At 42.1% G+C, this 20,276-nt stretch overlaps 1 protein-coding gene across 7 annotated transcripts; it reads right to left on the reverse strand.

Moving 5' to 3' along the window:
- Nucleotides 1-1,672: 1,672 nt before the first annotated feature.
- ktn1 (kinectin 1) lies at nucleotides 1,673-20,242 on the reverse strand. 7 transcript variants are annotated; one of them, XM_068338232.1, is made up of 36 exons: nucleotides 20,084-20,242; nucleotides 14,639-15,324; nucleotides 14,256-14,414; nucleotides 14,041-14,148; nucleotides 13,783-13,913; nucleotides 13,572-13,676; nucleotides 13,321-13,461; nucleotides 13,071-13,177; nucleotides 12,764-12,908; nucleotides 12,236-12,320; nucleotides 11,952-12,136; nucleotides 11,790-11,858; nucleotides 11,668-11,705; nucleotides 11,487-11,577; nucleotides 11,170-11,238; nucleotides 11,029-11,066; nucleotides 10,834-10,924; nucleotides 10,614-10,682; nucleotides 10,486-10,523; nucleotides 9,047-9,137; nucleotides 8,816-8,928; nucleotides 8,633-8,729; nucleotides 8,177-8,214; nucleotides 7,993-8,083; nucleotides 7,254-7,340; nucleotides 5,726-5,815; nucleotides 5,556-5,642; nucleotides 5,389-5,478; nucleotides 5,204-5,296; nucleotides 5,046-5,114; nucleotides 4,828-4,911; nucleotides 4,494-4,577; nucleotides 3,152-3,235; nucleotides 2,970-3,065; nucleotides 2,750-2,860; nucleotides 1,673-2,656 (listed from the first exon to the last, which is right to left on the reverse strand). In XM_068338232.1, exons 2-36 carry the CDS (start codon nucleotides 15,321-15,323, stop codon nucleotides 2,627-2,629), a joined length of 3,789 nt encoding a protein of 1,262 aa, XP_068194333.1. In that variant the 5' UTR covers nucleotide 15,324; nucleotides 20,084-20,242; the 3' UTR covers nucleotides 1,673-2,626. The 7 variants fall into 7 exon arrangements, with proteins under 7 accessions (XP_068194333.1, XP_068194335.1, XP_068194332.1 ...); XM_068338234.1 differs by having other exon boundaries at nucleotides 1,673-2,653; nucleotides 8,177-8,217; XM_068338231.1 differs by having other exon boundaries at nucleotides 8,177-8,217.
- Nucleotides 20,243-20,276: the final 34 nt, after the last annotated feature.

Consider the following 20,276-nt stretch of genomic DNA (forward strand, 5'->3'; position numbering starts at 1 on the left):
CTCTGCTTTTGTCTGGCTGTCCCATCAGCATTTTATTGCCTCCATTTTGTTTTCAGAAGAACCCCCATGGCTGGTTGTACCCTTATTGCCCTCCACCCCCTATTGCTTCTGCAATTATGGCCTTCTATTTGAACTGGTGTTCAGTTTCAAAGTGCAATAACACGACACAAAAACAAAAGGTAGTAGGGGTTACTGGGGCCCATGAAGGTTGTTAACTCTCAAGCCTTAACTGCTACAACCAAAATTTGGCAGTAAAATAGGGTGAAGGTACTTTCAATATGTGTGCAATACAACTCATTAATAAATTGCATTTTTGGTTCCATTCTAGCTGTATATATTTTAAAATTAAGTGAAGGAAAAGTGAAGCTTCAGTATTATCAGCATGTAGTAGATCTGTAAGTACAGGCCTCAGGGCTATAGCTTTAAATCTCTGGGAATAATGAATGTTTACTGCTCTTTTGTGTCACTGTCTCTTTCCGTTTGCTTTCATCCACTGGGCATTGTCTGAGTAAAAGGGCTGTCTGTCTTTCTGCCTGTCTGAATCATGCTCCCACATGCACACACAGTAGAGTTGGGGGGGGGGGGGGGAATCAAAGGCTCTTCAGTGCATACCACACTGATGGAGAGCAGATGCAGGGAGTGGGCTGCTTTGCTAAAGTTGTACTGGTGTAGTGTGAGTGCAACTTTGTTATTTTCTTCTGGGTGGGGGAGTCGAATGTTACCAGGCAAAAAGCTTGCAAAAGCAGAAGCATAGTACAAGCTAAAATATTAGGTTTAGCTAAAATGACAACGAAAGAAAAGGCAATAGTTCCATTAAACTTCCTGAAAGCTTTCCAGCCAGTTTTTAAATCAAGATTTTATTTGGAAGTAATCTTTCAGCGTTTTGATAAGTGTGACTATTGAAAAATCTGAGTTACTGTATTCATTCATATTAAATGTGTGATCACGCATCAGGATTTTCCAGTAAACTGTGATAAAGGCAACAGAAGTCAAGTTTTGGAGAGAACAAAATCATAGGATGAAATGCATGCAAAACAACTTACTCATTGTACATATTCAGAGAAACGGAACCTTGAGCGCATGACTGTATTTTACGAATCATCAACAGAGGACTGCATTCTTTATTCGGTTCAACAGTAGCCCCCCACAGCAAGCTGAAAAAGGCACTCTTTATAATCTGGTAAATGGAAAGCATGTTAAAGATAGAAGCGGTTGGGGTTCTTTGTTTTGTTCTGGTTTTCACGAGGTTTCCATGAAGGTAAAAGTCAGACCTCCAGTCAGCTGACTACAGCATGACAGTGTGGTAGAATTTGCGGAATGTGCTGATCCCACGTTGCTGTGCCCCTGACCTGACCCCCCCTGCCAGCACAACAGTGCAGTTGTTTTGAAGGCCTTTGACGTGTAAAACATGAAAGCAAGAACATTCTATGCAACTACAGTTTGAATGGGGAACCTCATGCAAAAGCAGAGTATGCATTTCTAATTATATTTTCATAGCAGCACAATAGTTGCATTTGTAGCGTTTCATAATTAAGGCTGTAGCCTTAAATTCTGCAAAACTGTATAACACTTGTCCCTGTGCAAAATCGTTTAGAAATTTCACGTTGTGTGCTGCCACACAGTGGTAGGGGTGGAAAGTGCATTGGAAGAAATAGCATTACAGAACACTGCACAGATTTATCAAGCATCCCTTTTATTAACATCACCTGTTACAAAAAGAACAAAATCTTCAGTGTTAATGAATTTAGCAACAATATAGTGAGTGTTGATTACAAATGATATGGGAAGCTTATTCCAAGAGTAGCAGTAGATCAAAAACCTCCAACACTGTTGACCAGGCAGTGTCTTTCCTCAGCCAGGACCCCAGACTCCCCTCACTCTGGAACTAGAGCAGACTTCACTACAATTTGTCGAAGCATTTCCGTACTAAAGGTCAAGTAGTGACCTTTTGGCTATGCTGAGTCCACTTCTGATCTCTCTTATACCACCCAATACAGAACCAAGGTATGCATGGAGCAATGAATTCATAACTGCCTGATGATGTCGTTTTCTGGTCTGAAGGCAAGCAGCTCAGCATTATTTCAGCAGGTCCTAACATTTTATCAATGCATGTCTTATAAGTTAAGGAGAAAAGGATTTAAAACCAAAAGCTTGTGTCATCAAGTTGGAAATTTGTATAACTGCCTTCTCTTGACAAACAAACAACAAACTACTGCAGCATTGAAAAGGATTCACTGAAAAACACAGATCATTTAAAAACAGAGGAATGGTTGCCACACGATTGAAATTATGCTGAACGTCATTTATGAGTTAAGAATACAAATTATCCGACGATGCTGCTAAAGAAGAGGAATGTGGTGGGCGTGGAGCAGTGTGTTTAGGTACAGTGTGTGAAGTGTTTGGAATTCACAGCTCTCTTGTGGCCCGTCTTGAGACTGGGGTGGTACTCCAGAAACTTGGACAGAGTCACTCAGAGGCTGGCGACAGTACAGGTGAAGCGACTAAAGTCGTGGAAAAGAGTAGCTGGGTGTGACAATATGGTGTGATGGTGGTAACGATGAGACCGAAGGTCAAAGATGGTCTCTGTGGTGCAGTCAGAGTGACTGCGTGGAGTCTATCCAGCTCACTATACTTCAAGCAGATCTGTGTCAGTCTTCTGGGGAAAATCACAAGTGCAGTATGTTCAGATTTATTCATCAATCTGCTTTATGATGAACGAGTTTAAGAACAGCTGGATAACGGTCCTTACCGCTTCCTGTCCCTTAGTGAGTTGCTGACCGACAGCCTGTAGCAGCTGCTGTAGTTCTGTGACTGTTTGGTTAAGTCCTGCTGTCATTTTCTCCTTTCTGTCGATGTCTTCCTGTCAGAGACGGAACAGCTCAATCACTGCAATGTTACCAACTCTTTAGCATAAATGCAAAGACTACACCTCTAACTGTTGCGACAGGCAAACTGCCCCAGACACTTACTGTCTGTGATGTCAGACTGCTGTTCTCTATAAGGTCATCAGAGTTGTCTGTCACCTTTGAAAGCTCCTCCTGGATCAGATCAAGAGATTGCTGGGCCTGGAAAAAGGACCAAAAAGCTCCACTTGTTATGAGACTGGCTTAGAGCTGGACCAATATAAGCAGGTAATAAAATATAATATTACCTTATACAAGTCATCAGCCACTTTTTGTCTGTCGTTCTCTTCTGCCTCAAGCTTGGCCAGAGTCTCTGTGAGCTGGGTTTTCAGCTGAAAATTTAAAAATAAACTTTGAGTACATGGTCTTTAGCAACAGAGCTTCTCAGATATGTAAGCCTCATTTACAAGGTAACTGCATGGACAGAAAGACTCCAACAAGTATTATCTACATTAAATTACTCAGCTTTTTGACTGTCCTAAGGCCATGTTCACATCTGAAATGGCAACTATAAAACAGAGGGGCTGTTTGTGTGAGCCTGTTGCTCAGGGTAGGACTGAGAAGATGATTCACAATCCGGAAAACAATAACCGATATGATACCTTTAAAACAGGATTTTACATCTCTGGAGTGTTACCTCTGTTGCAGTCATTGTTCCTTTATCTCCAAAGTAGAACAATAAACAGCATACAGTAATTGCATCATTCACCTTACAAAGCGACCTTCCTGGAATGTGTACCCAATTGGCCAATGCATATCAGGAGGACAATGCAGCAATAGGTTGCACCAAACTATATTATTGACGGTGCAATAGCTGCTCTAAATCCACCTCAATGACTCAAAGTAATCACTGCAAACACTTCAGAGACCACAGAAATTTGTCCAGAGAAAACAAAATTAAATAAAAGATGAACACAGTTTGTAAGAGGGATGAAAAAAAAAATGTGGGAAGCATGGAGACAGACAGAATGGAGCACATTTTCACTCTGTAATGCTCAAGGCAAATCGACCAATTACTGATTTGTTAGTTTTGGAGATAAAGTTAGAGAGGCCAGACTGAGATGGTTTGGACATGTCCAGAGGAGAGATAGTGAATATATTGGTAGAAGGATGCTGAGGTTTGAACTGCCAGGCAGGAGGCCTAGAGGAAGACCAAAGAGGAGGTTTATGGATGTAGTGAAAGCATATGAAAGTGGTTGGTGTGAGAGAAGAGGATGCAAAGGACAGGGTTAGATGGAGGCAACTGATTCACTGTGGCGACCCCTAAAGGGAAAAGCCAAAAGGAAAAGAAGAAGACTGATTTGTTAGATATCTGATGTGGTTAAATCACAGAGCAGAGAAGGAAAAGTTAGTCTTGTAAGTGTCACAGAGATGAGATGGGTCATCATTTTCAAACTAATTTTAAGGACCAGAAACAAACACCAAACAAACCACTCCTGTTAAGAGTTATCTGTGCAGGTAATGGATGATGATCCACAGGGGAAGATTTGAGAAAGCCCCATCTTCTAGCCGTCACCATAGAGACACTGCCGAGAGCAATAAGCCAAGGTTTTAAAGAGGTGCTCTAGCAGGAGGGTGAGCAGCGCTTACCAAATTCAGCTCTTCATTCTGTCTGATAGCTTCTGTATAAGAACCATCAAGTCTGGTCTGCAATTCAGTCAACAGATCTTTGAGCTGAAATTAAGTTTGAGATATTATCTTTAATGGTAATCTGTGGGAGTTACTGTTGAAGCAGATTATGTGAGGTATGTGTGCTTTAAATTCAGTATTTAATGACTGATTTCCTGTGCCCAAATCACTCAATACACTAAGGCAGAAAGCATGAGAGTTATAAATACCACCATGACAAACAAAAGAGCTCATTTTTGTCACCACCAGAGAAGGAACACCATTGATGTGACTGAGGATTGTGTTCCTGCCTTACCTCTCTGACCTCCATCACATAGGTGGCGCTCTCACGCTCCGCTCTCTCCAACTCGGACTCCAAGTGCTGCTTTTCTTGTCTCAACTGCAGAGCAGAAGAGAGGTTGAGAGGGTTTCGTTTGATGCAAACCATTAAATATCAAACTTAAAATGGCTGAATGTGTAAATGTTTTAAGAATGTCAGCGATAGGTTGAGATGTGCTTTTCATTTGGACTGACGTTTTCCAACTCTGCTCCCTCAGTTAGTGTCTCGATCTCTTGTTCTAGAGCAGTAACTTTTAGACTCATCTACGTAAGAAACGACAGAAGGATGCAATGGCATGAGTGAAATGATGTCGCTAATTTGGGGAAGTTTCCTGTTAATCCCCAGTACGAACCTCTTTGAGTTCTCCCTGTGATTGGTCCAGTTTCACCTTCCAGCGAGTCTCCTCCTGTTCCACACTGTTCTGGAGGCGCTGCAGGATGCCCTCCTGTGGAGGCAACAGGAATAAATTGAAATGCTCAGTCTGGCAACGGATGCCACAGTTGAACCACAAAGTTACAACTAAAAACCTGCTCTCACCGTTTCTGTCAAAACCTTTTTGTACGTCTCACAGTCTTTCTGTAGAACCCTTTGAGCTTCCTCAGATTCTCTCAGCTTCTCAGTCAGTGCCTACAAAGACAGACACATTTGTAGAAAGCACCTTCAAGGACGAAGATTTCACACACAGGCACAGACACACAATTTACCTCCAAGTCCCCTGATGCAGGGGCTGATTGTGAAGCCGAGCTTTCAGCTACCGCCATCTCAAATCTTTGGAGCCATTCATGGTGGTTCTAGCAAAGAGGATATGAAAACTTTAGGATGCAACACAATTGTGACATTTTCAGTGGAGGTAAAAATCCAATTTTATCCACACCTGTTCGCCAGGCAGAGGCACATTGGGCAGAAGTCTGTGCAAAACTTCTCGACACTCAGCCTGAGACGCTGCCAGGGCTGACTCATTATCCTAGAATGTGATGGAAGGGGGTAAAGAGGACAAAAAGAGGACAGGAAATTAAGCACACTGTTCAATTCTCCCAGTTACTTGAAACACAAGGTCAGGTGGTCATCGGAACACCACCTTTCCTCCTTCCTCTCCATTATCCTATTATGGAATCGGTCATCATGAATCTGAGGCTTTCATTGTGATGATCCAATCAGAAGAAAACACACTCATTTGATTTGTCATTGATTTTGGAGGATCGTGACAAATGCCATCTTGCTCCTTCCTCCAATTATCCCTAAGAAAACATCTGTCACTCTGCGACACCTACACTCATTGTCAGCAACCTTTCATTCAGATTGCATCACATGCCTCAATCCTTGCGCATCCACAAACACATCAATTGGCTTTCATAAAATTGTAAAAAGTACCTTAAAACTCCTCTGTGTATTTAAAAAGACAGCTGACAGCACTCCCACAATGGGCTAGTATCAAGCACCGTCATTATGAGGCCTGAAGGGAGAATGTCTGCCAAGTATTAGCCAGCTGGCAGTAAGTACCATTCACATTAACACACTGTGTCTAACGAGGCAGCTGATGAATACAACCGGCAAGCGCTGACGGTACACAACCACTGCCAAGGAAGTCCCCGGCTCAGAGAAGAGAAGGTGATGTCTACTGTACTCAGATGGTAGGAGAGCAGCTGCTGAGCTGACAGTTCAGCACAAACTGTACAGCCGTAAGGGGGAGGAGGGTAAAAACATGCACACGTAACTGAATAGGCACGTTATGTGAAGGCCCACTCTACACACAGATACATGCAGCGACAAGAAAAGCATCGCACACTTTGCTCTGTGTTTAGAAACATTTGTTCATCCTGATACAGAAACAACAAATTTTAATGCAACTACAGACCAACAGACACAACAGCACTGCTGAACATTACATTTCAAGATTTGATCACGCTTGATTTAAAAAGAAAGACTGCCAGGAAATTAAGTTTATTTGAGGACATTTTCATGATGAGCTGGTGACTAAAACAATACTAAGATCACAAAGCAGAATGGGAGGAAAACATGCTGGACACGAGTCACATGACAAAGACAGGAAAATGATTACCATGAATCTCAGTCTAATGGCAGCTACTGAAATCATTTTTAGTTCACTGCAGACTCATTTCCAAGCATCAAAATGGGCTTCGGACATGGGGACATGTTTTAAATTAGCTTAAAGCAGAAATTGTAGCCATTGCCTCAACCTAAAATAGTGAAGTTAAAGCCTGAGATTGCCGAGAGAAGTAGAAAGAATTCAACAGGACACTTGATGCCAAACAAAAGAGGGGAGCGACGAGACGGAGGTAAATGAGTATGCAGCTTAGTCATGGTTGATGGTGGAAAAGAAACCTCATTGGGTCAAGTCAGATTGGAACTAGAGTGAGGTAGACTGAGATGGGGTGTCGAACCTTGACGGCTTTGCTGAGTTTTCCTTGAAGCATGGACTCGGTCGCTGACAGAGCTTCCATTGCACTCCAGTTTTTCTCCCGAAGCTCCTGTTTTGGTCAGTTCCAGAGAGATACTACTTTCAGTTTAGCTTCAGGGAAAATGCATTCCATGACCCTCAAATGAAGACTAAGAGTGACAGAATAAACGCAACGTATTTCTAATGATTTAGACCACACTCTGCTTTTCATCCATGCTCCAACCACTAAAAATACATCTGAGTAAATAGCCTTGAGAGTCTGAGTGTCACGTCTCATGTGGCTAAAAGCAACATGCACAGTAAGACAGTTATATATAGAGCCAATGGTCTTTTTCATATTAGGGCAATAATCGCTTGAGATTTTTATGGTACATTCAAAAATGAATAAAACAAATCCCACATAAATATATCAAGGAGGAGGAAAGTTTTAGGTGGTCTGAATCACCCACAAGCACTGACAAGCTAGTAGAAACAGTCATGGCCAACACTAAAAGCTCTGTTATGCAACACTCTGCATACTCTGTTTATGATCCGGCTGAGAACACAATCTTGTACAGGAAGCAAACAGGCAGGACAACAGTGGTACGGATGTATGCATTGCATAACTGCAGTGTGAAGACAGTGTTTCTGAATACAATAGGGGGAGGAGACGTCTCAGAGGAATTCAGACCAAAGCGGTTATTGGCGTTACATAGTTCGTCTCATCGCTCTGGGAAACCTACATTGTTCTTCTTCCTATGATGCTCCAGGGAGTCCTTCAGCTCATCCAGCTCACCCTGCAGATCCCTGACATGTTTCTCCTTCTCTGACAACCTGATAGACAAGAACAAATCAAGGCACTATGACCATTATGTACTCAACAGTCACTTGAATCACATCACTGTATGACACGCAGCTTTGACTCACGCTGACAGGAGCTCTGGGCTTTGCACTGCTGTCTGGGACTGCTATTGAAAAAGTGGAAAATGTCAGAACAAGAACAGAATTTGAACTCTTTTAAAAGGACAAAGAGTTCAACCAAGGGCAGGTTTCAGCTCTTCACACGTTCATCAAACAAACACTTTAAAAAACACAAAATAACTTAATGAAAGTCCTTAAATGAGTCATGAGTAACAAACCCTTCAGGAAAAACAAATTTTTGCTTAATAGCGATAACTCATCAATTATCCCTTTTTGGACACAACTCAGTTACCACATTGCCAGAAAAAAAGTGCTTTCACAAACCAGACCTTGTTCAATATGTTAAAGTCTGTGGCCACAAAAGCCCTCAAGGTTTACAGCGCTCATTTTTACTTTCGTGTTGTCAATTTGAGTAAATCCACATTTAAAACACGTTACATTCACACATGAGACAGTCTCCACCTGTTGATGAATCTGCTCTATCTTCTCACTCAGCTGCTTAGTCCTTGTATCGAGCTCTGCCTGCAGCATCTGGACCTCCTGCTCCTTCACAGCCAACCTGCAGGTGAAATGTACTCATCATTTGTCTAATTTGTAAAAGCTCCTCTGGAAGACTACACAGTGAAATGTGTGTGTCTTATTTACTGAGCCTGGAGTTCTTGGAGCTGGGTCTCAGATCTGGTTAGCTCCTCTGGCGTCTCCTTCTGTCTCAGCTGCTCCATCTCTGCCTGCAGGGCAGCCAAATGTTTCTCAAGAGCCTGCGAGACAAAAACTGCTTCAGATGACGGCAAAAACTAGAACTATACAACAAAAAAGACAAGGAATCTTATTTGGTGTGCAATTCCAGTATTTTAGTTAACAGAGAAAAGCTCACACCTCAGTCATCTTCTCCCTGGCTGAGCAGCTGTCCCGTGCTATCTGTAGGCTCTCTTCCACCGACTTTAGCCTCACATCTTTCTCTTGCATCCTATAAACCAAATGAAAAGTTCACCATCTAAGACTTTCAAAAAGTGCAAAGGTTCCTGACTGTGAAGGAGAAGGTAATGACATACACAGGTACATTGCGCTTCCTCACTTCAGATAGGCAATATGCAAACGCTAACACAATTGCTGAAGACGAACATGGAGATCAATGGATTCCCACACAGCCAGAATGTCCATTGGTGGACTTGTCACCTTAATTTCCAACAGAAATTATGGCTTTAAATTTGACAAGAGGTCAAGGTCTCTGAATAACTTTCAGAGAAGCCTGCGTGATGGTGACATATTCCAGAAGGAAAGTGACAGTGGATGTTAAGATGTGTGTTTGTTTGAGGCAGTTCTGTCAGGAGGAATTACTGCTGATGTGCTAAGAGGTGAGTAAATAGTAACCTTTGGTTTTATACGGTGTAATTATGACTTAAGTCATTTTGTTTTTTATTTGCTTATTTTTATAGATTTCATCACCTTCATCTCATTGCATCTTCAATTACATCCGAAAAAAGGGCTGACGGGGCTGGCTTGTGTAGTCCTCGTCCCCAGTATTCAATTTAAAAACTGCTCTCATCACCGTGTGTTTTCAACCAAATCATACATTGAATTTTGACAGTTGTGTCACATTGTTGTTTCGACCACCCATTCAGTCCCAACAGACTGAATGGACCTGTGTCTGCACACGCATCCATCAGTTCATCTTGAGTGGATGTAATGTTTAGTGATCTGTTGCAGTCCTTTGCCATAATGTAGTGTCCAGTGATGTTTGATAACCATTTGCAGTCTCTTCCTCTAACGTAGGGGCCGCATGAATTAGTTGCGATGATCAGCTGAGCTCTTCAGTCTCACAGAATCTCACAGTCACTGTCACAATTCCTCAAAGTCCCTTACCATTGTAGTCATAACATCTTATGTCCAATTTTCTGCAACTCCAGATATTAAGCTTCATCCCAGATACAAGCTAGAGCATACCCATGTTTACATTCTTCCTAGGAACAGCAAGGTTTTTCCAACAATACAGATGGTCAAAACAAGGAATTGACCTTGCCAGTGTTCTGAAGGCATCTCGAAAAAAATATAAAGATCATATTACCCGCTTTCCTTTGTGTTTCCCACCACCCCAGCGCAGTAGTTCAGATAGGGCAGGACTAATGCAAAATAAATTATATAAAGTGCCTTCTGATTTAGAAGGTTTTGTGCTCTGCATTTTATGGACGCGCTTCTGGCTAGTTTATTATGCTGTTGTCAGATAATCAACGTCATTTCAGATGAATATCAGAATATATTCAGAATACAGCATCACAACTGTTAATGACTAAAAGAACAAAGAGACTTTATCTTACTCTCTCTGGAGCTCTTCCATTGTTGACTCACACGATGCCTGCAAAAAGTGGAAGATATATTTTAAAAATACTGATTACAGAACTTGGTGACTGCGACTAAATTTTAATAAAGATGTTAGACAACTCACCTGCTTTGCCGTCTCTATCTTAATGGCCTCAATCCCTTGTTTTAGCGCCACATTCTCTGCTCTTAAACTCTGCATCAGAAACACATTAGAACCCTTTTGTTACGTGGCAGGAAGTAAATTATGTAGCTGTTGGTATGCGAGTGAGAGACACGGTTTTTAAATGCTCCTTGTGTCTCTGTGAGCTGTGACAATGCCTTTCTAAAGAAAATAAAACACACACCATGATCTCTTCCTCCTTGTTGGCCACCTCAATCAGCCCCTTCTCCAAAAGGCCCTCAACGGTTCTCATGTTCTCTTCCTTTTCTCGAACACTGGGAAGAAAGTGATGTATGACAGGTCAAACATTAAGTTATTACGTCTTTTGACTTTTCTTGATAAAATAACACCTAATTGGCTACTGGGTTCCATTTGTCACCTCTTCTGGTATTGATCCAAAGCCAGTTGGGAGGCGACCTGTGTGGGGAGAGTCACAAGGATTAGTGGGGTGTCAGAAACAAGAGAACACACAAACATATAGGGTGTTTTTAAATGTGGGCAATGAAAGTACATAACTGACCTGCTCAGAAATCTGTGCCTGCAGATTCTGAATGTCTGCCTTACATAACATGTTCTCATTGTGTAAGGCCTTCAGCAAGACAAGAAACAGAAACGAATAACACTTATTATGTCAATAAAATACAGAGTCTGTTTTACGTAGCATTCTGCATAAGATACATGAACCGATATGCCCCTTTCTGGTAGGCTGGTGTCTTCAAAGCATACGCTGTCCAAACACAATGAGGCCTGAATCATGTTTGTCAAATTCATGCAGACTAATGAACCACTGTGATTTGTGAGTTTAAGAATCTGCAGATAAAGCAATTCAGACCACACCTGCATTTTAGTTTCTCTACTGGCCCCAGTGCTCCTCTCAGCATTTAGAGAATCTTCCAGACTTTTTCTCTGCAATTCCTTATCAGCCAGTCTGAATGTGTGAGAGAGTTGGATGAATATGTGAAAACATTATCACATTTACTGTAATTCAAATCATGTCTAGAATAGAAAGAAATCTCACAGCTTCTGGATCTCCTCAATGTGGGAAGCATGGGAGACCTAATCGGAGAAAAAAAATTATGTTATAAAGCTGCACACATTTTATTCTGTTTAAACACAAGTATATAGATCCGACAAACACACCTGTGAAGAGATCTGGGCTTGCAAGCTCTCATTCTGGATCTGCAGACTTTTGTTTTCATTCATAAGTTCCTGTATTAGTGCACGCAAGAAGGTAAATCAACTCAAATGCAAAACCAAATTTTGATGCTGTTTCCACTTTTCTTATGTTTTATGTTACTTCACCTGAGCCCGGGCCTGCAAGGAGTCATCAGGTGTGCTGCTTTGTGACAATTCCATTAGCTCAACAACTCTCTGCTCCAGCCGCTCCTTGGAGACCATGGCTTCAGTCAGGCTGCTGTGGAGATTCTGGATCTCTTTGTTCTTGTTGTTCATTTCTGTCTCCGCTGCCAACAGCTGGCCGTGGAGCTCTGTGTCAACATTTAAACAGACGTTCAGCTGCTAAATGTGAACCGACCGTTTATTTTAATGCTGCAGTGGGAATGAAGGAAGGAGGACTATTTTATCACCTTGTTTTGAAGCCTGAAGTTTCTCTCTCTCTGCATTAACATTGTGGAGAAAGTTCTGCAGGTCTTCCCAACGTCGTTTAGCCTCCTGCAGTTGAGCGAAAAGAGAGAAAAAACGACAATCAGATGTAGTGATCAATCTGTCCGTCCGTCGGTCTGTCCATCCATTTTCTTTCCCTGTCGTTGTTTTCACTGCAAGGTTGATTTGCACTGAGGTAACCCAGATTCTGTAAGGCTGTGGTCCTCCCGTCTCAGTGTTTAAAAGTGTTGTTTATGCGCAGCACAACACCAAAACATTAAAGCCTCCAAAAATCAACAAAAACCTCTCCAAGTAGTTTCAATTCATCATCCCTCACCCCGTCTGATTCAATCTCCGACCATTTCTCAGATTATGCAGCCATAACAGGAAATGACGATGAGCTGAAGCCATATAGCGTTTCCCCTGGTCTTTGTACAGCTCAAATAATTGTTTTCTTAGATCGGAGAAACCGAAACACGGGCTAAACAAACTGTACATCTGGATCAGCGTACCTCCAGCTGGGACACATTTTGCTTGTAGCTGACCTCCAGTGACTTCCTCTGGTGCTCTTCCTGCTGCAGCTTGGCATTGCCGTCTGCCAGCTCTTTCATCAGACCGGCATACTCTGAACGCAGTTTGTTCAGCTCTGCTGAATTTCTACCAAGCATTGTAAATACGAGCACAAATGAGTGATGTGAAAGAAATAAGGCATTCATGAAGGATGTTGCTGATGTTTCACTCCACTGAACAGATAAGACGCGTATGAAGTTCTAGAGAGCAGGAACACTAGGGTCTTATCTACCGCAGTGGAATACTGACTTGCTCTCCATCTGGTTGGTGGCAGAGCTGACTGCGTCCCTCAGGATGCCGTTTTCCTGCTGGAGTCGAGTGATCTGGCTTTCCAGCTGCTCCCTCACCTGCTGGAACTACGCAACAATAGGATTCAGTGTCAGTGCAGCCTTCAGGACCATAAAAAGACTAGGGTTCCTTCACATTTTTCAAATGTTGGACTTATTTCACCCCCCCAAAAAAGTATGACATAATTCTTCCAAGATCTCAAAGTCCTCACCTTAATTTGCATGGTTTGTAGCTCCTGGTAGCTTCCCTGTGCTTTGGCTTGCATGCCCCCCAGCTCTTTCTCCATCGCTGCACGCTGCTCTCTCATCACAGCCTCCACTCTGCCGGTTTTCTGCTTCTCAACCTGAAGCTCCTGAAGAAGAGACGAAAGAGGGCATAAGGGGCAGTCCACCAAGTCAAAACGGATTTTATCCTAAGAAATAAAGAAGTAATTTATCGTAACATGTAAAACCTAAATTAGACCTGGCTGAGCTGTTTCACTTTGTCCTTGGCAATAGAAGCCTCCTCCTGTAGAGTTGTGAAAAGTCTCTCTCGTTCCTGTGCAGCTGGATCGGGCCTTGCTGCAGACTGACAATGAAATACATACGTTACAAAAGTCCAGCAGTAAAAGGCACAGTGTGAAATGTAATTTTTCAGAAATGCCATCTTCAAATTTATCATGCTTTAATCTCACTTTCTGCCAGGCGTCCAAGGCACTCGGGTTCCTCTCACGGAGAAGAGCCATCACGCTGATGGCCTCGGCCTCCGACAGGGTCAGGCTGGTCAGACCCAACAGCAGATCTTTCAGCTTCACCTCTGTGTTCTCTGATTAAATAAACATACGGTAGCGGGGGGGAATTAACGTATTGCTACATGAACAGAAGATATCAGACACACAGACAGAAACAAAACAAAAACCAAAGGCTGAAACAGACATGCTTCTCCCTCTTACCCTTGTCAGTCTCATTCTTGTGTCTCTTGCCACTCCCTTTGGATGGTACATCATTATTAGGGGCTGGCTGATGGTTGGCAGACGCTGCCACAGCATGAACTTCGTCTACTGAATTCAACATAAAAAAAACCAAATATATAAAGTGACAAGTCCTGGCTTTGGAACTATATCTTATTATTTTCATGCACTTAAACCAAGACTTGTATCATTGTTACCCGGCTCAGTCTTCTGTTTCTTGGCAGAATGTTTCTTCTTGCCACTGGTAACAGGGGGGGTTGCTCCATCCAGAACTCTTGTTTCTGCCACAATGGGAGTCTCTTTCTTGACTGGAGTCGGAGCCTGCTCAGCCTTAATCTCTGGCTGCTGGTCATCCACTGCAAACGAACAAGTCAGGAAATAATATCATTAGGTCTGCTTTGTGGCCGATGATAGAGGATATTCAATCATCATTAGAGCTGCTCAGCTAAACCGCTTAAACTGAGGATGGAGCAACCATGTTCATATCATGTTTCTTTCCCATATTTGACTAACTCAAATTTCAATTCAGAGGTATTTCTTGGAAGATTTAGGTATTCCCATGTTCTCTATTCAAACTAACCTCTGACTGAATTCTCAACAGCCTCTGCTTTATGTTTCTTCCTCTCCTTCTTCTTCCCAGAGATTTGTGGAGGTGTTTGGGCCAGGACTGGAGCCTGAGCAGCTTGGACGAGGACTGGAACCTCAAGCTGAAGTGGTTCTGTCTTGCTTTCCAGCTTTGAGCCATTCACTTCTGGTTCCTCAAAAGAAGGAGCTGTAACTGCAGCTGAAGCTGCTGAAGCGGCAGCGGCAGCAGCAGCCACAGCTTTGGCAGCCTTTCTCTCCTTCTTCTTCCTTTCCCTCAGACCAGTGGGAGGTTCAGGTGAGCCTGAAACAGGCACACAGGACGTTGGTATTATTTGAGCCGGACTTGAAACGGTCACCGGTGCGATTTCCTCCTCTGGCTCTGGAGGTGAGCTGTTGACAACATTGGCCACATCAAATTCCCGGAGATCCTCTTCAGACTCCCCCCCCCCTCCACCACCTGCCCCGCTCCCGCTGTCCTTCTTCTTGCTCTTCTTCTTTTCATTCTTCTTACGAGTTTCTGGCCTGGATGGCGGAAGCTTCAGGTCACGTTTCTGCTTCGCTAACACCTCATCGTATGACGTTTCCTTCATGAAGAGCCAGAAGAAGAGGAACATGAGGGCAATGACCAGGGAGGGGGCCAGGATGAGGAGGTACTGAGAGTCATAGATATCCACTGCCATTCTGAAGAGAAAGACAAACACAAAAAAACAAAATGTTTAGTTTTGGGGACTAGTTAAAAAGGAGACCTGCTTTAGTCCACATCTTTGACTTGGTAATACTTCATCTGTTTGATACTCTGGTAATAGATTTCCACATGTTGGTATGACTGAATTCTAAAAACGTTGAGACATTAACAGATTGCTGCCATCAAATTTAGAACAAGAATATATTTCCAATAATCAATTATGTCAATGGCGTAAAAACATTCATCTATTCATTTTTCTGTAAATGAGTCGATCACAGTTGCCTCATCTAGCTGCATGTGTTTTTGGAGGTGGGAGGACGCTGAAGAATTCAGAGAGAACCCCTCCACAGAGGAAGGAATCAAGGGAATTTCTTGCTTTGAGGAAACAGCGCTACCCACTGCCTCACCGTGCTGCCCTGCAGAAAAACGTTACATTGATATTAATTATATATACAATGCACCCCCGATTTCACCTCATCGCAGATTCTTGGTAGGTAGTCATGTGACACAGTACGCTCATTCTATTAGCTGATGGCATCCGGAAGTGCGCTAAGTTCCGTGAGTCTCGGACTTCCGTGAGACACAAAAGTGTTTTAAACAGTCGATAAGAGTTTGGGAAAAGGTAATACAGATAGAAGGTGGTTTAATATCAGTAAGGGGAGGGTTCATAAACCTTTCAATTACCGTAAATAATAGTTTGTCGCTATGTCCCACAATTCGTTATTTGCATGTGGTTCCTGGAACGCATGAACCATGAGGAATAAGGGCGCACTGTATTTATTAAAAGCAATGCAAAGACATTTAAAATGCGGCCTTAGTCTTGTATCAATTTGAGTACTTGTCAAAAAGGATTAGCATATTATCACATTCTGCTTTATTTACATCTTAGCTCATGTGCCACCTGTTTTTGGAATTACAATTATACATCAATGGTGGGGAATGGCTCCTGATGGAATGACTCCTAAGACACCCTGTCATCTGACATGATCAAAATCGAAAACACTCCCCAGCAGCACAGCTTATAATTTACCCAGCCATATATGGAATTTCCCATAAAATGAGTCATGGCTACTGATACTTGACGGGTGACTTAGTAAGTTATTAGAAGAGAAAGTTGCCAAATTCACTTGAATTTGTTTCTTAGGGGATAAAATGAATTAAGAACAGGCACAATTCAGTTTAACAGAAAGTGGTCCTTAGTCTCATTTTGTCTCCTCTCTAATTCAGCCACGACAAGAACAAGATGGTGAAATTCTAAATTGATACAAGGTTGAATTTGCAAGGGGCAAAAATACACCGTCATGCTTGTGTCACACACTGAGGTCTGCTGCAGCTGCATTTTGGACCCAGCCTGCTTCAAGTCAAAGGAAAAGCAGTTCTTCCTTCACAGCAGGCAAAGTTTACTGAGTCAAAAGGTCCTGAGACTCAATCAGTTTAACATCTGTTAAATATTTTTCTCTGAAACTATGTGTCATACAATGAAGATAAACTGGGTTGAAAAAAGGCCAACAAAGTAGCAATAATTTGAGATGGAATTCACCTTATCGCTCAATATAAGAAACTAAAACAACACCACCTCTCAGAATAAGAGCTCAATACGTGACACAGAGGAAATGGCTGCATGACGAGTAAATGAAGCTATGACAAATGAATGCTAAGATTAGCTTCATTTGTCATACTAGTATTATTTATATCTTATGTTTCCATTTTTTCACACCACATTTTTTTCTTGGTCTGTATCATCCTGACTGCATACTATATTGGATATTTAACTCTACAATCTTAGAAAAGGTTAGAGTTACTTCTAATGAAATCAATTCGGTTAAGATAAAGAGCATTTTGAGCAGTCGCCCAAATCAAAGTGTAACAATGGTCTGGGCAAATTGACACACTTAAAATATTAAATGCAGTGGTTATTTAAGCCCTGAGTGCTAACAGCCAGCAGTATGTTGTAAAATAACACAGCAGTGCAATCCCATCTCATACCAGCGATCTATGTCAGTAATATAGCATAGGAGAGTTTTGTGGAGCGGACCTCTTTAGTCATTTGGATTAAGCAGATTACCCATGATAATACATTTAAGAATAACTTCCCACAGAAGGGCTTCTTAAGGACTGGCAGGCTTAGCACTATACTGTAATGTTGACCCTGATTCAATCGCAACGCAAAAAGCCCTTGTAACATCTTCCACGAGGTGTTAGAATACATATTTGAGTCCTCTTGACATAGTTTGTATTTCAAGCCCCGAATATTTTCCCCTGAAAATAAACTTATAATGCAACTTTTCTCCCAACTATTTAATGCTTTTCATTATGTAATATTTTCTGAATAGCTTTGAACTTGACAGATACAACTAGTTGGCTGATACTACAGTCTTTTATCATTTTATTTTTATTCATTTACCTTAAGTGTTTGTGTGCTATTAGTGTAAAAAAAAAAAGCATTACAGTAATCCACACGTGAAAGACAGCAGCTTCACCAAAGGCAAACTAAATAGAAGTATGTTGTTTGTACAGAACATATTTGCCTTCACCAGAGAGCTGATTCTTCTCTACTTGTCTCATGTATGGTATTCTTACTTGAGTCCTTCTTAACTACTACACCTTTTGTCTAACACATAATAGACAACAACACATCGGCAGCATCATGCACGGGTTACTAAATGGCATGCAAAAACTAAATACTACCTTTCAGCTGCAAGAAGGTTAGGAATGTTAAACCAGGATAAGCAAAATAAAGACACAAAGACATCTGACTGTAGTCTGTATGAAACAATCATAAAGGGTGGAGTTCATAACATAAGATTCGAACTTTCTTTTCAGTGATTGGTCAACTGGGGAATTCCTTTCAACACTGCATTCATTGCATGTTCCTGGAAACACAAAATGAAACTTAACAAAGCAAAGCAGCATTTCTTCTATGACTGGTGTAACTGATCAAGTTTGAAGTCTGCTTACTTTTAGACCCAGGCCTCACAATTAAATGTGCATTGAGTGCAGCCTGAGCCTTGTCCCTGCATCAGAATGAGCCTGAGAGGTAAAATGCTCTCAGGCTGTTGGCTTGCTGGAATCTATCCGCTTGGCTAGTTCTGATTTGGCAGGTCTGGACAGAGAGGGAACTCCTGATAACCATCATTTCCCAAAAACTAGCACACGCTGTACTTAAAAGCCAGGTCAGGCTGCACTTCACACTCAACATCTTTAAAGAAGTTTATTTCCAAATTAAAAAGATCAACTGTCCAAGAAGACCAAGACTATCTGTACTACTGAAGCAAACCCCTCTCTCGTGGGCATGCATATAAGAATTAGACTAATACAGAATATCTTACATTGATATTTAATTGAAAATCAACTGATATATTTGTAAATGAACTGATATTAATCTAGAGCAAAGTGTAAATCTGAAATGTACAGGTCATTAAACCTGGAATTTGAGAAACAATGCAAATGACATAAAACAAACTATGCAAGAAATGGAAACTTTTTATACACTGTAGTTATACTGGAACCATTTTAAGATTGTGTACCTGTTGCACCTCTTTAATAGAGGGACATTTTGGCCATTAATTTCCAGTTACAGCCAATCATTAAAAATAATCTAGAGATACAAGCGATGTGAAAATATTTCTGCCTGACTAATTAAATTGGAATGTTAAGAATCTTTCTGAGCAACATCCTGGAAATAAACGAAATAAGACGAATGCCATTGTATATTCTGTTCACAGTTAAGTGAATTTTTTTTTTACAGATGCGTTATAACGTGTATTAGTTTCCTGAAATGGTCTACTTCTGTCGGTCAAGCTAAACACGGAAACCTGAGATTGAATTAAATCAAGGAAAAGCAAGATAAGACCTTTACAGCTGATAAACTTGTGAGGTGACTGGTGAGCATTTCAATGCATGGTCACTCCTCTAATATCCGCTGGGTTACATTACCAGCACAGCTACTGTTCACTGCTTTTACCACAAATAAGTTACACTAACTTGTCTGAGATCTGAGGATGCACATCAACCAACAAGGACAGGTCATAGCGGTGGAGTTATAAACACACCGGCGTGATAATAAACATCTAATAACAGTCCTTGAACACAGACTGACGTTTAGTAGCAGCTTTTCTTATATAAAAGTCGCCAAGAGCTACGGCCTGCGATTCAAGATAATAAAGCGATAACAGCCTACGCTAGCTTAGGCCAGTTAGCTTCTAAGTCACACGTATGTGTCATTTCTGCAATAGAAGGAAGATGCGCACATGCCGACGGCAAACTGGATCCAACTACATGACAGCTGAGGCTCAAACGTGGCGTGGCCATAACTAGAACTACTTGCTAAATCCATCAAAGAAAGACCATTTCATTCACTTAAAATACAATACGCGCTCACCAAGCGGCTCGGGTTTAACGCTGTAAGTAAGCTAGCAAACAAAAACTCTAGCTAACTAGTTAATGCAGTCCATAGTAAATGTAGTTTTCAGCTTTACGGTAAACAAGCTAAATGGCTCCTGTTAGTTTCCCTTTCGCGTACACGCAGACAGCGTGGAGGCGTGGGTTTCTCCTCCAGCGGGCCTGCTCTCGCTGCTGACCCAGCCCCACGCCTCTCCTGAAGTCTCCGACCCGGTCTTCTGCTGTGTTCTTCCGTTCGAGTCCTGCGGGCCGTTCCAAAGGCCTGGGTAAAGAGCTTAGCAGCGCGAGGACGGGAGGAGCAGAATTATGAGGAAATTCGCGTTATGTCGCCCGTAATAACGCTCCACAGCATACCTGTAGATTCAATTCGCTGCTCCTTTAGCAAGTGGTGAAATGGCGTTGTTCTGCGTTGACTCTGGCAGACTCCAGACTTCCCGGGACAGCTCCAGCCTGGCGTTCTCCTGCGCTCTCCGTCAGACTGTCTCGCGTTTCTGGTTCGCGGGGGCGGGTCATGAGCGAGCGGCTGAGGGACGCTTGTTTTGTGACT

Source organism: Antennarius striatus, chromosome 17 (genome assembly GCF_040054535.1).
Source record: "Antennarius striatus isolate MH-2024 chromosome 17, ASM4005453v1, whole genome shotgun sequence".
In the NCBI taxonomy this organism is placed as follows: domain Eukaryota; kingdom Metazoa; phylum Chordata; class Actinopteri; order Lophiiformes; family Antennariidae; genus Antennarius; species Antennarius striatus.